General features: G+C 38.5%; 1 protein-coding gene across 1 annotated transcript in view; it reads right to left on the bottom strand.

Annotated features, from left to right (window-relative positions):
• Window positions 1-2001: 2001 nt before the first annotated feature.
• LOC149300269 (divergent protein kinase domain 2A) overlaps window positions 2002-16078 on the bottom strand; it is a 32931-nt gene continuing 18854 nt past the window's right edge. Inside the window, exons 2-3 of the mRNA XM_089485444.1 lie at window positions 3838-4141; window positions 2002-2333 (exon numbers count right to left, since the gene is read on the bottom strand). Of these exons, the coding sequence (XP_089341570.1) occupies window positions 2002-2333; window positions 3838-4141 (636 nt within the window). The remainder of the gene's footprint in view (window positions 2334-3837; window positions 4142-16078) is intronic.

Raw genomic sequence — 16078 nt, forward strand, 5'->3', positions numbered from 1 at the left:
TCCTGATGAATGCTACTTTCATATTTTAACTAAACTATCCTTTAGCAGCTGGAAGGGGAACAACCACCATTTTTCTGTACGTGGCATATTATGCGCGTATTTATAGATTGCATTTTGCACCAAGTATGTTTTTGTTATTCGAGGCAGAAGTTCAGGAAAACTGACACAATTTTACAGCGGTTTCCTTGTAATTCCCAGTGTTACTCCAGTGCCTGTTACAGTTCAGGATCACCTTTCTAGTGTTTATCTTTAGCCACTAAGGGGTGGTACAAGCCTGAGCGGGCATGTTGCTTTGCAACAATACGTAGCTTGTGTAAGGATGATAAACGTCATCTGTGAAATAAATACACAACTGCAAACAATATAGTGTCATCGTATCACGGGATCACTGTGTTCCAATCTCCAAGGGGCTTCCATGCCACAAGAACTAGCTTCACATATAGCAGAGGACCATGGGTGGGAAAGTACTCATGTGAAACAGAGAAATAAGTTAGACACATAACTAGTTAATTAACCTAATCGGCAGCTGAATAATAGACGTTATTACTCAAGTGATAGTACCAATTTATAGACCTCTGAAGGATGAAGGGCTGAGTTGATCCTGCCAAGATTTGGACCAGAGACCCTGAGGTGTGATCTGGCTCTGCATGCATTTACCAACTGAGCTTTCTCACCGGCATAGTTATTTATGAGACTTTCCCCCCCACAGGTATTGCACATATTTCTCACAATCATCTGACAACATTAGGGGTATGGTGGGAGTTCCCCTTTAAGCCTGTCAGTAGTATTAACTAAGGCCAATAATATAACACGCTTTAAGACTAAATAGACATTGAAAATACTCCCCATAATGTGCATGTAGAGGGTAGAAGGAAAATACCCAGTTCCGCCTTTAAGAATTGTAGTCCGTATGCATTTTAGATGAACACTTCTGTATTTTGTACATTATTAATTATTAGTGTTTAAGCTTGACATGCAACAACAAAAAAAAGAAAAGAAAAATGGCTCTATGAACCATGTGGCTGTATGTCCTGATTGCAATAGCTCTCTCGCAGCCTCCACAGCTTATGCCAATGTGAATTTTATATGATGCCCTTCATATTTTGTTCTTCTTTGGTGTGTACTTTACTGCTGTAAACACAATCTTCCACATGAAAAGAAATAAAACTGCCTGCTGCTAAAGGAATTACATGTTAATGTAGTGTTCTAAAACAGGAAAGCATTGGTGATGGTGGGGGGCAGGCAAAAAACGCACTGGAGGCTAAATCAAATGAACACTTTGGATGATACCAAAAAATGATCAATATTTAATTGAAGTTTGGATAATTAAAAAGATATTTACAATGCATCAAGGTTTAGAACATGAGAGGAAATAAGAATTTCATATTCTTTTCAGCATCACTTAAGGGGTTACATATTTAGTGTTTTCTGTATGATGAACAAGAACAAAATAAAAAGAGACCCAAAATATATACCAAGATCCGAGAATTTTTATATATCAACATACAAATATGAAATGACTTATGAAAAAGAAAAAAGCCTTTAAAACAGGCCGGAGGTTGTAACTTGAACTTTCCAAGTAAAGGCATCAGCTTCACAAAAATTGTGATACTAATGTAAAGTCATGTCGACTACTATTGACACACGAAGAGTCTATTATGCCATCAAAGTCTATTTAATCACCAGACACCTGGAGATCCTCATCTGATCTACCTCTTAGGTAATCAGCGAGCAAAAGTAAATAGTTTCAGTAGTTTTAATTAGATCAGAACACGTACCCGGCATGATTGCAAAGGATCATATATCATCCTGTCAGTGCCATGTAAGCTCAACAACATGGCATCCACAAAGCATCTAGTTAAAACCTCAGCATATACACTGCAGTAGTATGTATAGTAAAAAAAAAATACGTACGTGCTCTAACTAATTAAACCTATAATTTGCTAAATGGATCCTTAGAAAGAAAAGGGGAGAAAAAAAAAAATAAAAAGACTGCGTGGACTACCTCACATTATCACTCAGCTGTGCAAGGTATTCTCTTAATTCTTTAGCAGCTTTGAATCTGCCATATCTTTTCTTTGGGTTAGCACATTCATCCAGCAATGCCTCGAGACGGCCATCTTTGGCGATTTCTGCTGGAGGGTCATGAAGAAGCCCTCCAGAAGTCCCACGCCAGGTGGCATGTCTGGATAAGAGGTTCTGACAAATAGCATAATAATTATGGTCCACAGTGACACGGGAGCAAAGGATCTCCTTTGAGAAAGACAGGCATGCTTCTTTGTCACAGTCATCAAACTTGCTTTCGTACCACACATCCCAATTTTCTGGTTTATCTGAAAAACATAAAAGTATACCTTAGTTAATCGGAAACCAGCCAGAACAACTATCTACTGTGAAGTTTTTTGGGTTTTTTTGCTTACTTCAGCATTGTTGTATTATCTACTTAAAAAAATATCAACTATCAATAATTGCTTTTCATCCTAACCACAGTAACATCACAGTCTATGTTGATGCGCCATTTTCCTGCCTACTACATTCTACACTCTCCATTGATCATACAATAGAATTCAGCTTAAATACAAGCTCCCTACAAAAGGACCTTATTTCAAATATCAATTATCAAGCTACTGGATTCTGCAGCTTCTCTGTAATGTAAGTGATATTTCCCCCTCTTATCTTAAATACTTCTGATATAAATGATTATACTTGTATATGCTTAATGTTAAGCAGTCACACATTTAACCTTCACCTACTTTCTCAGGAAATCTGAAACATTCAAGTTCTCTACAGACACAATATAGATTGTTTGAATGCCTTATATACCGCGTGGCTACAAAAATCTACAAAAATCATAGCAAGGGCAGGGCAGGAATAACGCCGTCATTTTACACTTACAATGTTTCAGCTTTTGCAACATCCACACTAATAAAATTACAATAGTTTGTATAATGTCTCAATTTATGTTGCAGCATTGGTTGGTTTTTTTTTTTCCTCCTCGGAGTTTCCCCCGAGATTGTTGTGGCAATGATTACAAGTAATGGAGACATTATATCATTCTTGACATATGGGATTATGATTGAGAGATTAATACGCTCAGTGGCACCAATCAATCACGTCTGCCTCACAAAGGAACAGATGTTGAACTTGCAGGACAAGATTAATACGGTTCCCCTGTAGCAGCAAGCCAACACTTTCAAGATATCTGCTTGGACATTTTCATACGTACAGAATGCAGTTTCACCCACATGGACCCAGCACATGTTCTTTATATATTAAAAAAAAAAAAAAAAGGGAGGGCACACACACGCAGTTCTGCATATTAACCTTACTACATTTTTTCCTACACTATCCAATAGCGATAAAAAAATTACATCTTTGTAAAGCGTTGCTGTTAAATAACTTGATCCAAATTTTTTTTGTTGTTGCAAGAATAAAACATTTTGCACCAACCTCATCTTAAATAGCAAGTTTGTTTATAAAATGTAAGGAGGTTTCAAGGCGGATATCAGAGGGTTTTATTTCATGTGACTTTGCCTCTAACTCCTTAATGACAAAGCCCCTTGTCCTTAAGGGGTTAAGAATTAATATATTTATAAGTTACTAAAGCTGTGCTCGAGCTGGGATATCCCAAAATATGTTGCTTTTTTGCAGCCTGGGGACTGATGTTGTAAAGTCCTGAAAGACCCCATTCCTCTAAAAAATACCAGATTACAAATATCCTTACGATATAGGTGAACCAGAGACTTTGTTGTTAGAGCAGCTTTTTAGTAGTGTTTCAGACAGACTTTCTAATAAACTATTGCAACAATTAAGAGGGCTGTATAGGAGGTGACTTACTTTGTTTTATCATCTTTTTATCCGCCACTAGCACATTCTCTGCATCAACTAATATTACTTTTCCATCCCGAGGTCCAACTGCAAAGTTGTCAAAGCTGACATCCAAGAGGTAAAGTGCAAATTCAAAGTCATTGTTCGTAAGCTGTTCTGCAATTTCCATCAATTGCCATGCAAGGTCCACACGTTTCTCCCATGGGGAGTTGAAGAAGCTCCAAAGTTCTTCGCCAACGTAGTTTACAGCCACCATCCTGCCACAAGCTCCCAGATATTTTGCAAAAGGCCAGCCTTCATCTGATGGGAAACTCTGTCAAAAGAAAAAGATGTATAGATTTATATAGCTTCACAATAGGTAAACAGCACGTAACAAGTAGTCCACCACATAACGGTTTGGTCTTGTAGGAAGAAAAGGTGAGGAAGGTCCTGCCCAAACAAGCTTACAAAAAATTGTAAAGATTTTATACACAGAAAACAGGGTCATTGGAGGCACATGTTGGGCAAAGATACATAAACAGGGTATGAGTATAGAAAGGAGCAAATGCTTCTGAACCAATCCATAACGTTATTGAATAGCAACAGAACGCAAATGTACTTTTTTTTTTTTCCTAATACTTTACACTGGTTAAGAGGGACGGGGGAAGTCATCTGAGCTGCTCCTTTTCTGCAGCATGCCGTGTGTTACGTATCAGTTATCACACCTCCCATACCTGGCTTTTTTGAGGCATGCTTATTGGAAACACAAGGTGGCTACCCCGGGAAAAACAAAGGACTGCAACTGCAATTATCAAAAAGCCTAATGGTACCACACTTTTTATTTTATTTGAAGGCTGTTTTATTTAATCAGATAAGCAATTTCTCGCCATGTCTTTTTTCATGTTCTGTTGGCTCCGGCTGCATAGGACAGTGGAAATCAAAAGTGCTTCATCAAGTCAGATAAGTAGACCATAATTAAGGCGTTTTCCCAAGATAATATTACTTGGAAATAATGTACCTTGTTACACATTTTTATTTCATCTAATGCAAGGGTCGGTAGTTTTGCTGGTATATTAAATAAATTCTTGCTCTCTGCAAACAGCAACCTGCCTCTTAAGGCATGTTAGCGACTGAAGCAGTGAGACAACTATTTTGTAAATGAACTAAAAAATGAATTATTCAGATCAAAAGCTGAACTTAATCTTGACCATTTTTATCCTTGCATTGTCAGTCTTCAGAAGGTGGGATTGTGAGCAAGAATATAAATATAGTCTATAGTGTATAAAGTAAAAGATCAGCTTTAATTTTGTATAATGTATGTATTAAAAACAATTTAACACGTTTGGAGGTAGCTAGTAAAAAGACATTTTGTACACATCTTCACCTGACAACCCCCCTCCATAATTTAGTGTGAGCACCATTTGGTTAAAAGTCTCAAACCACACAGATCCTGTGTCTTTAAAGTAGGTATTTATAATGGGTTTCAAGAGACATTAACTGTAACGTAAAAATGTGCTTGCAGTGTTACAACCGCACTTTTAAATTGTTTTGGGTCTTATTTTTAATAACACTTTTATATCATTTATGACCTTTTATTTTGTTTTTGGCTATTTTTAGTAATTTCTAGACGTTCGGTTTGCTTACTCTAAATGGAGCATAAACATTTATAAAGGAGTCAATGCATTTACAAACAATTTCAACACCTTTAATTTGGTTTGTATCATAGGACGGAAGTATCAGAATGCCAACGATACAAGCAAAACTGTTAATGAGTTTAAGGAATGGAATGAGAAGAGTACAAGCACACGCTAGGGGAAGCAGCTCTGCAGTTACAATTAAGGGTTATGAGCACACATGGTTACAAGAACAAGTCAGAATAGCCCCAGAACTGCTGTTAGAAAGATGTTTAAGAGATGCGGACGTGCTCAGAAGGAAGACCAAAGTCAGCAGCTGCACTCTGTCATGCTGCCTAATTCAACCAAACCAGTGAATTGTTAAATAATGAATAAATTAGATGCATAGGTACTTAAACAAAAATGGGGTAGGATTGCCAGTGGGGCACTCTCTCCACCGAAGTTTTTCAAGCTTGGCCAATCCGTTCTGGGAGGCGACACTAAACACAAGGTCACATAAAGATATAACTTCTCTTTGGTAGCCTTGTAGTTAGTACAGCGTATGAGCAATGGGAAGTGAGCCATGGCCATGCAGGTAATCCTGAAGAGAGCGAGTGGTTTTGTGTGTGATTTTTAACAGGCCAGGAGGCCACTTGTCTGTACCCCATGCCAAAATGTGCCACTCTTACCCTGAATAAAATGTTGTATTTGGAATTTTTCCCATTTACTTCCTCTGCCTCCAAATACACAATAAGTAAATAAATTAGTTTTGTTTCAATCTGTCTGCTTAAAGAGAGACTGTACCAGTAGCTGACACCGCTCTTGGTGTCTACACATGGAATGTGTCATCTCAAACTGTAAGAGCAACCAAATACCTTGGAAATCAGCTGGGGGTAACAGAACTGGCATCTACAGTTAAAAGAACATGAAGTCTGCTACCTTAGAAATGGGTATCATTTACTGGAAATAAACGAAAGAATCCAGAATAAAATACTTCTATGTTCTGTGAACGTTTGCGTAAACCTGTTTTTCATGAATCAATTTTAATGCTATAGCATTCCGAACAAAATGGTATGTCTGCATGGTTTTCATTGATTTTGGTAAGACGAGCTTGTAGGTTGTAATAATATATAAGAGGTCTGAGAGAACAAGAAACACTAATCATAGTTTGGGAATGCTTGGTGTATCAGGACCTTGAAAACCAGTTTTTGCTTTGTATTAAGGAATTGTACAAAAACAAGCAGGTCTACATCAAGATATAGGAGGAACAAGAATGTTTTGGAATAGCCTAGTTATGCCTAAGCTCCGCTGAGTTGCTGCACTAGCACACGCACAAATGTTAAAGCAGCTCAACTGCACTGTGAGAGACTGATCAACAACTACAGAATCATCTATTGCTGATAAGGTGAAGTAGTCCCACTCTTAGGATGCAATTACGTTTGCACATAGGGCGACTTGTTGAATATTATGTTTCGGTTATCCTAAAACATCTGGAAACCACTGTCTGCCTTGAAATTTCTGCTTAGGAGCACCTTACTGATAGTATAAATACCTTGTGTCTTGTTGCTGAGTTCAGTTTTGCCATGGTGTAAGACTTGACTTATTGTAAGGAGCTTGGCTTTTCCTCATCCAGTTTATTCCTCTTACACAGCTGTTTCAGATTGGGTTTCAATCTACATATTAAATTGATGATTATTAGCACCTGTTTGGTATAATTTTTAGTCATACACCTCACTATATGCCTACAAAATCCCTGGCTTTTTTATGCCGTTTTGAAGGCAAAAGGTGGTCACACCAAATATGGATTTGATTTACATGTTTCTTTTGTTCACTCACTTTGCATTTAGTTAAACAAAACCAAAATACTAACATGCAATGAAAGCATTCTTGCGTCACACTATTTTTCCACACTTGCCTAAATCTTTTGCACTGTACCAAAGTTCAACCATTTATACATTACTACAACACATACATACACACTGCCTTCTCATTGAATGATGGAAACTAATCAGCACTAAAGTGGGTAAATGGTAAAATGTGTGTGACTACAGTTTAAACCAGAGTTTCTATGGAATACAGCAATGTTACACACTAGTTATATGGATGTTTTTAATGTAAAAGGTTAAGGAAAAGGTTTTATACAAATGCACTTCAATAAAGACACTTAAAGCTCTTGCTTCAACAGGCATGAGCAGTAACAACATATGCGAGTACAAAATATTGTATATATGTCTGTTAACATACATCACTGGGCTTAGAAATGGATTTAAGTGGAGTCATGTTGAAATGGATAACCATAGCAGCTGTACTACAGACACTGAAAACAAGGTGCTATGGGACAGCCTAGAAATTACCCAAGCTTAAGAAGCTGCGCTACCAACAATAACACACATTCAAAAGTGTAATTTTAAGACTGAAGTACAGTGCTTTGGTGAAAATGTAAGGATGGGACCTGCTGTGCCATGCTCTTCAAGAAAGAGCCACAGAGGATAACAGAGTTCCCAACCTTCTTCTGAGGTTGCACTTGACCCAACTCCTTCACCTCCTATCTTTCAAATGTTAAAGAAAAATTGAATAGGATAAGTGGAGTAGACTGTATACAGACTGTCAGTTTACTTTTATGGTTATAGAAAGAACCCCATTGATTATTCTCCCAGTATCGCCTCACAGCAAGAGCCCATTCTACCACGAAAGAGAATGGCTACGTGCTTCCCTGCTGTGACTAAATGTACCCTAAGTAATAGGAGATGTGCATGTTTTTTCTGAATCCCTATTCAACAGCACACAGGCTGTGACCAAGCAGCAATGCAGGGTACTATAATCTCATTCAATGTTAATGGCCCTTGACTTAAATACCAAGTTTATTCCATTGCCCATAACAGTTTTATGGTATCATTGCGAAAGCCAAACAGTGTTTTATGTGCAATCAAGATTTATAGGTATAGTGGAGATATATAGATATGTATGTATGTATGTATGTATGTATGTATGTAGATAGATAGATCTATATATGATATATACACACACATACATACACCCATTAGTTGTGCAAAAGACGCATTTTGACTTGCTCATCATGAAGGAACTCCGCATTTGCACTGCATAGAGAGGAAAAAAAATGAAACAAAAAAACCTATGCAACACAGTGCTACTAAAATCGCAAGGTAATGGGCCATCTAAAAGGACCCACATATACACACGCTAAACATATTAGTACGGAGAGGTGATGGCTTGAAAATTAAAGACCCACTTATGTACAGATCTGATTTCAATTCCAGTATTACACTGTACATTTTTTTCAGTGCCCGCCCTTCACATGCTTTTTACCCTTTTAAGAGCATTATTAGCAAACTTGCTTGTGTGCCCCTTCGTTTGCATTTCCACAAAAGCCTGGGGACAGTATGTCAGAAAGCAGCTCAAATGCCTTTCCCTGAAGCATCAACCAACTTTCAAAGCTTGAAGCACTCAATAAATAAAATACTCTTTGCTCTTACTATAGTCACAGGATAGCTCATGGCATTAAAATGTTTTTTCTGCACTATTATCAGTGCAGAATAAAAAGGAAGAAATACTAGACGGAGCTTGCTTGCTTCAAGGCACAAAACATTGTTTACGTAACGTTCCAAAGAAGAGAAGAGACACTGAATGCCATAATTAGAATCACTGGTTGGAGCCACTTAAATCTTACAAATCTGCACATTGTAGAAAGGGGGCATTGATGATCACTACAGATTCTTCAAGCAACTCTGGGCTGTAACAATCAGACAGCCAGGAGGTGTGAGAGAAGACAGCCAGTGGAGAATCCAGAAGGTACAAATTTGGGGGGAAAACCTGTGAAACAGCATATAGGCAGCATAGTATATAGGTATAGTGCCAGATATATACCGTATTGGCTCGGATATAGGCCGCACCCTAAAAGTTTGGTGCCTTTTTAAAGAAAAAGTTTTTTTAATAGACATGCTGCCACTCTGCCCCCCCCCCGAAATATGCTGCCACTCTGCCCCCCCGAGATATCCTGCCACTCTGTCCTCCCCCTGAGATATCCTGCCACTCTGTCCCCCCCCCCGAGATATGCTGCCACTGTCCTCCCCCCCCGACATATGCTGTCACTGTCCTCCCCCCCCCCCGAGATATGCTGCCACTGTCCGCCTCCTCCCCCCCCCCCCCCCGAGATATGCTGCCACTCTGCCCGCTGCGGGGGATCTGTATACTAACCCTGCTGCCTGCCCGGCGCCCGGAACTGCATGTCCCGGGGGTCAGGCGCTAGACCCCGAATATAGGCCGAATTTAAAGACTTAAAGTGGGGGGGAAAGTGCGGCCTATATTCGAACCAATACGGTATATAAAATATACACAATATACGTCTAGTCTATATCTCACCATTTAACATCTTATTTATATATAGCGCCAGTAATTTACACAGTAATACATATATTGAAAAGGTGTGGTAAAACTAGAAGTGACAGACCAAGAAACATATACATTAGGGAAAGAGGCCACTGCTCGCAAGCTTACAACATTAAGCCCCATCACGTGTTCCGGGAAAGCTATGGCATTTACTTGAGACTCAAACCACATTAGATGCAGCTGTATATAAATGGAACACTAAAGGAGCATGATCAGTTACCAAGAGATCTGATTATTATATCAAAATGTGAGTCTCAGTGGTCTGGAACGAACAAGAAAACATTTTTGTTATGAGGGCTGAAAAAACAACCAAAGCCAGCCGCAAAGAATGGTATTGCTGGCACCAAACTAAATATTTATATATAATAGATGTATTGTTATACCAATTTGTAGCTCGGTAATGATACCAAAGGTTGTCCCTTATTTATATAGTATCAACAATGTATGTAGTGTGGTATTTCAGTTATTTCCAATTCAACGGCTGTGTTAACAAAATGACAATCCAGTTTGCAACATCTCCACCCTACCGGTCTCAAATCAAATCTTACCGTAGAATAAACTGTCAACAAATACCTTAATTCTAGAAATGTTAAAAAAAAAAAAATGAAAAAAAAAAATGTAAACATGGGAAACTAGGGGATTGCATGAAAACCATTGGCAATTGGCAAGAGATAACATTAAAAAGCTACCGTGTTTTAATCTTCCTGCAATGGAACACACATGGTTTATTTTAAATAACGTCTACAAGAAAACGATCTAGAAAACACTAGCTTTTCTAGCAGTCACGCATACAGTAATTTATGATCTCACAATCTAGACGGTTTCATTTTCATGTTGTTTGTGTTTAACTCACATTAATTTATGTGAACGTTTACCAATTAGGTCTATTTCTTCAACATCTATAGCAGTTTTCAGGGCCGACAAGTGCCTTGATTACCAGTCTGGACACTGACGTCCATACATTAGGCAAGAGTCTTTCATTCTGTGCCTTACCTGGAAAATCCGCGTCAAACTTATTTTACGCAATGTAATTATTCCCATTCTCACATTTCAAGAAAATCCATACCCAATTTACATCTTATCCCTACGATATGGTATTTATCTGCTTGGATGATTTCCAACGCCAAGAAACATTTGTTCTAAAAGCTGTTCTCGCCATGGATATTCCCTGCTTAGTTTGATAGTATAATTAGGAAACACTACAGTGTGTTAACCTTTCAGAACATAGAAGTCTTGAGAAAGGCCTCATTACTACAATCATTGAGGACTAACCGGTATATAGATTATGCACAACACTACCGTACTTCATCAGAAACAATATAAATGAGACGTACCCAATAAACAGGAAATAACCCATTATTTCTATGTGGCTATGGCTACTGGCCACTACGATCATATGATAGTTGAGTGATGTTCGGATTCAGCAGAAATCCCCCACCCCATGCACTTGTCACTGGTATGTCCTTTTAATGGAACATCTTAATATGACACCAATTATGCTGCAAAACCAGTTAATAAATTGTATGCATAGCTTTGTCTCACGTAGTTGTTGCTGTAGGTAGCCAGTGCATTTGAAACGTTTTTGTTTTGTCGATACATTTTTTTTTTTGCAATGCTGCCCACTCAAGACGTTCTTATGATTTGGAGCCAAAAAGCTCATCTTCCTGATTTTACCTGCCAGCACCATAAATAGAGAAAAGCTCTTAACAGCTAATGGGAACACCTGCTGTTGACCAGCATTAAGCCGTTACGTTAGTTTATAATGGTTCCCTCACAGTAAAGTTCCAAGCTATTCAGGGAAAGGACAAAGATTCATTAAGGAAAGGTTCTAAGAAGAAGGGAAATGGCTTTATTCACAAAAAAGTGTTTGCAATTTCCAAATCAGTAACTTCACTATGCCTTAAGCAAACCTGACATATTCCTCCTGGATAATGGGGCTTGTTTAGTTTAATCAGGGCTGCCTTTAATATTGATTGGACCCTGGACAAGTATTTGCACAGTGCGAGAGCAACACAGAGGAGTGTGTTATTTTACTGTTCAAAAGACTGCTCATTTATTTTCTTGGAAGGTAATACTCTCCATAGAATTAAATATCCTAGTTTTCATTGTTGACCAACTTTGCTGCCATAAAATGCTCTAGTCTACTTCCAACATTGAGAGCTGCCAGTGTTACTGTATTTTGTGGGTTGGGATGACAAGAGTGAGAGATACCTTGCTGACTTTAAGAAGCTATAATGCAATCTCTATTAGGGTCAACAGTAAAGGGATACATTAATCAAGTAAAAACATCTAAAGAGATAAGTAATCAGTATGGTGTAAGAAAAAAATTATCAGAAAGGGTCTACAACTGAGATGCCTTGATGCAGACAGCATAGCGCAATGACCAGGTGTCCCAGTTTATTTAGTCCTGTAAGTTGTGAGGTGAGGCTTCCATTGATCAGAAGTCCAGCAACATCCCACAGATGCTGGGTTGGATTGAGATATGGGGAAGTTGGAGGCCAAGTCAACACCGTGAACTTGTTGTTGTGTTCCTCAAACAATTCCTGAACTATGAAAAAGGGTCAATGCCATCAGGGCATACCGTGTCCATGAAAGGCTGCAATAATGCTTTGGTAGGTGGTACATGTCAAAGTAACATCCACATAAATAGCAGGACCCAAGGTTTCCCAGCAGAACATTGACCAAAGCATCACACTGCATCCGCCTGGCTTTCCTTCTTCCCATAGTGCATCCTGGTGCCATGTGTTCTCCAGGTAAGCAGTGCACGGTGATCCCTGGTCAAGTTCTTAAGCTCACGTGCCCATTGAAGGCACCATGACTGATCCGCAGCTACACAGCCCCATAGGCAACAAACTGCAATGCACTGTATATTCTTACACCTTTCTATCAGAACCAGCATTAAAAGAAAAATTATAAGCCATGTTCTTTTAAGTGTGTGTGATTCAGTCAGGTTTAATAATATTTAATTAGAATCTTTGCCATAAGTGCACTCTTCTGATGCTTTTTTATTTAGACTTAAACTGCAATTAGCAGTTTTTAAATATGATGGAAACCTAAGAAAAACAGCTTGAAATTATTTATATTTTGTACAAGGGACTGTACCATTGAGAGATTCCCACTTTTTGTTTTATGTCAGTTTTCTGTGTTTTATTCCTGTTCATTTCTATACTGTTATCTATTGTGATTTATTAAAGGCCTTCTTTAACCATTTTTTGTATAATCACTGTGACTATTTTGCTCAGATTAAATATAAATGAATCTGTCCTGTCTGTGTGCTCTAATTTTGAACTGTTAGCTCTTGGAGTTAACATGCTATGGTTTTTTAGGGAGTTTTTTTTTTTTTTTTACTTAATCGTGTTTTTACAGCGTTTTAGCATTTCAGGGGGTTACCAAATCCTCCTTAGGTATTTTGAAAACCTTAAATAGAACTTGGTGGTGGCGGTAAATAACATTTGGGGGTAGTGGAGTGAACAGGTTTGGGATTAAGGTGTAGTTGCTCCAGGCCCTGCGGGGATAGCAGTGAGCAAACTTGCAGGATCCATTAACTCTCTCACGCTCACGTTCCCAATTAATGTCAAGGCTGAGAGCCAGAAGGCAAGAAGCGGCTTCTGCTGTTGTGTTCGGGCATCTGTGACAATGATTACACCCAAAACCTCTTAAATTCCCCCTGGATAAGTAAAATGTCCAAATTCTCCCAGATATTGAGCATGTATATACATTAGGGCTGCAACTAACGATTATTCTCATAATCGATTAGTTGGCCGATTATTTTTTCAATTAATCGGATTAAAAAAATTAATGTAAATTTTTCAATTATTTAAAATAATTTAATAAACAAATGATGTTAAATACAAACTACAGAATAAAAAAAAAAAAACTTTGATAAAATGCATTTCTTCTCTTTACTTCCCAACCAGCCCCAATTTATGCACATTTGAGCCCAGACATGCCACTGTGCCTGATACGCCTTATACCCCCTGATACACCACTCCATCCTCCCCAGTCATGCCACACTGCCTCCCAAACATGCCACTCTACTTTACCTCCAGATATGCCTTACACACCCTGATACTCCACTCCGTCCTCCCCAGACATGCCACACTGCCCTCCCCACATATGCCTTACATACCCTATATGCCTTTTACCCCCATATATGCCTTATACCCCCTAGATATCTCATAGTGCCCTCATAGAGTCACAGACCCGTTCACACCACACAGACACCATACTTTTATAAATAAGTACTGGGTTAATCTTCACTTCCCCCAGGATTTAGATTCCCCTTAGTTTGCCCCCCCCCTTTATCTCTAACTTGACCTTAAGTTAACTTTAGAAAATTAATTCAATTAACCCTCAGTCCTCATCATTAAATTAACCCTAAACACCCCATTAACCATAACTACCCCTAAATTAACTCTAAATACCCGATCAACCACAGCATCCCCTAAATTAACCCTAAAGACCCCATCAACAGCCCCTAAATTAACCCTAAACACACCATTAACCACAACTGCCTCAAATTAACCCCAAACACCCCATTAACTATAACTTCCCCTAAATTAACCCCCACTTCCCCTAACTTTCAGCAGCCCAAATATTCGTTTTATACTTACAGTTAGATGAGTGTCACAGCAATGCGGTTCTAGAAAAGGAAGGGGGCGGGGCCAGTTGTAACAGTGATTACAGGGAGGGACTGGTAAGTAGGAGCTGCTGCTGCGAGTCACTGAAACGCATTATATAATGAGGGGTATTTTTCAGAGCGTTTGCTCTGAAAATACCCTCATTTTATAATCAATAAAAATCGATTCAACTAATCGATAATGAAATTCGTTGGCAACGATTTTCATTATCGATTAGTTGTTGCAGCCCTAATATACATAACATACAGATCAAATATGAAATCTACAGATGTCAATAAATCTAACTATGAAATAGACAGCGTACCGGGTAAGGCGATAGAACACTGAAGATTTTTTGACTTTTTTCAATTCATGCTGCTAAGCAGGACTGCACGTCTTAGCTTTGTTGATTAAGCTCTTATAATCCTCATTAATTTCTGTAAAAGCCATGGTGGGTGAATATTGGGATTTTAGACTGAATAAACATTTTAATTATGCTCTCTATGCTCTCTGACCAGTGGGCAGCTAATTAGGTCAGAAACAAGGATAAAAAAGCCATAGAGGCTCTTCAAGGACGGGTCCAGAGAGCATAATAAATGCAAACCTAAAAATAAAGCATGGGTCAAAGACATAGAGAGGTCACGCTGCACTCTGCCGTAAAGTCTGGGTAATTATAAAATATATTGGTTTAAATTGGCTCCGATTTTCCTTAAATTTTTCACTATGGGGCCATGAACAGGAAAGCTAGCAATATACAACCCCCCCATCGCATCCACCAAGTAACGCAAATTAAATGGTTAGTTACTTTAGACCCAAGATCAATTTACCATTTTACTGCCAGAGTGGTCAGATCCATAAGTATTCAATGCAACAACCACAGATGGCCTCTGAGAAAGGTCAGAGGTTAGAAAAGTAATGTCTATTCCTTGGAAAAACATGATTCAGGTATAGAAGTGTATTCCCACTCAGACTTTGCAAGATCAATAGAGACGAGTTTACAGTGCAATACATTCATCAAAGCGGCTCATGAAACTTGTGTTACGCCTGAGACATGTATAAATATTTAAATGGGATTGTAAGAACTTTCATTTTACAGAGAATTTAAGAAGTTGAAAGTATCTAGAAGTAAATTAAAAACCCAATGGATTGATGCATTGATTATTTTTTTCTGTCTTAAAATCGAATTTCTAAATCTAAGTTTCATGGGGGGGGCTGAATAAAACGTACTTATCGCCTACTCGTGTTTGCTTGAATCCACGACTAAACTGAAGGTTTAATTTTAAAGCTAAATAGTGAAAGAGCAAGCGGGGATCACTTCCATACAAAGCAAAATATACTAGATTATAGTAATTTTACAATGTTAGTATCTGTGTACATGTTCCAATGTGAAAAATTTGAATCCCTTCATAACCAAGGCTGTAGAGGATACTGCACTTTAAAACTGGTCATATAGAAGGGGCAAAAATATGTGGCGCCGAGCCGTCAGATTGAATGTAACAGCGCTCTATGCAGTGTTATTTTCAATGTCCAAATGGAAAATCAGGCATCACCCTCTAGCAAAGTTATCAGGGGAACCCCTTGAATGATGTACAGGGGAACAGTAACAGGCGCTATGAGCATAGACATCACAGG

Source organism: Sceloporus occidentalis, unplaced genomic scaffold, assembly GCF_023333645.1.
Source record: "Sceloporus occidentalis isolate IW3139 unplaced genomic scaffold, rSceOcc1.0.p SCAF_25, whole genome shotgun sequence".
Classification (NCBI taxonomy): domain Eukaryota; kingdom Metazoa; phylum Chordata; class Lepidosauria; order Squamata; family Phrynosomatidae; genus Sceloporus; species Sceloporus occidentalis.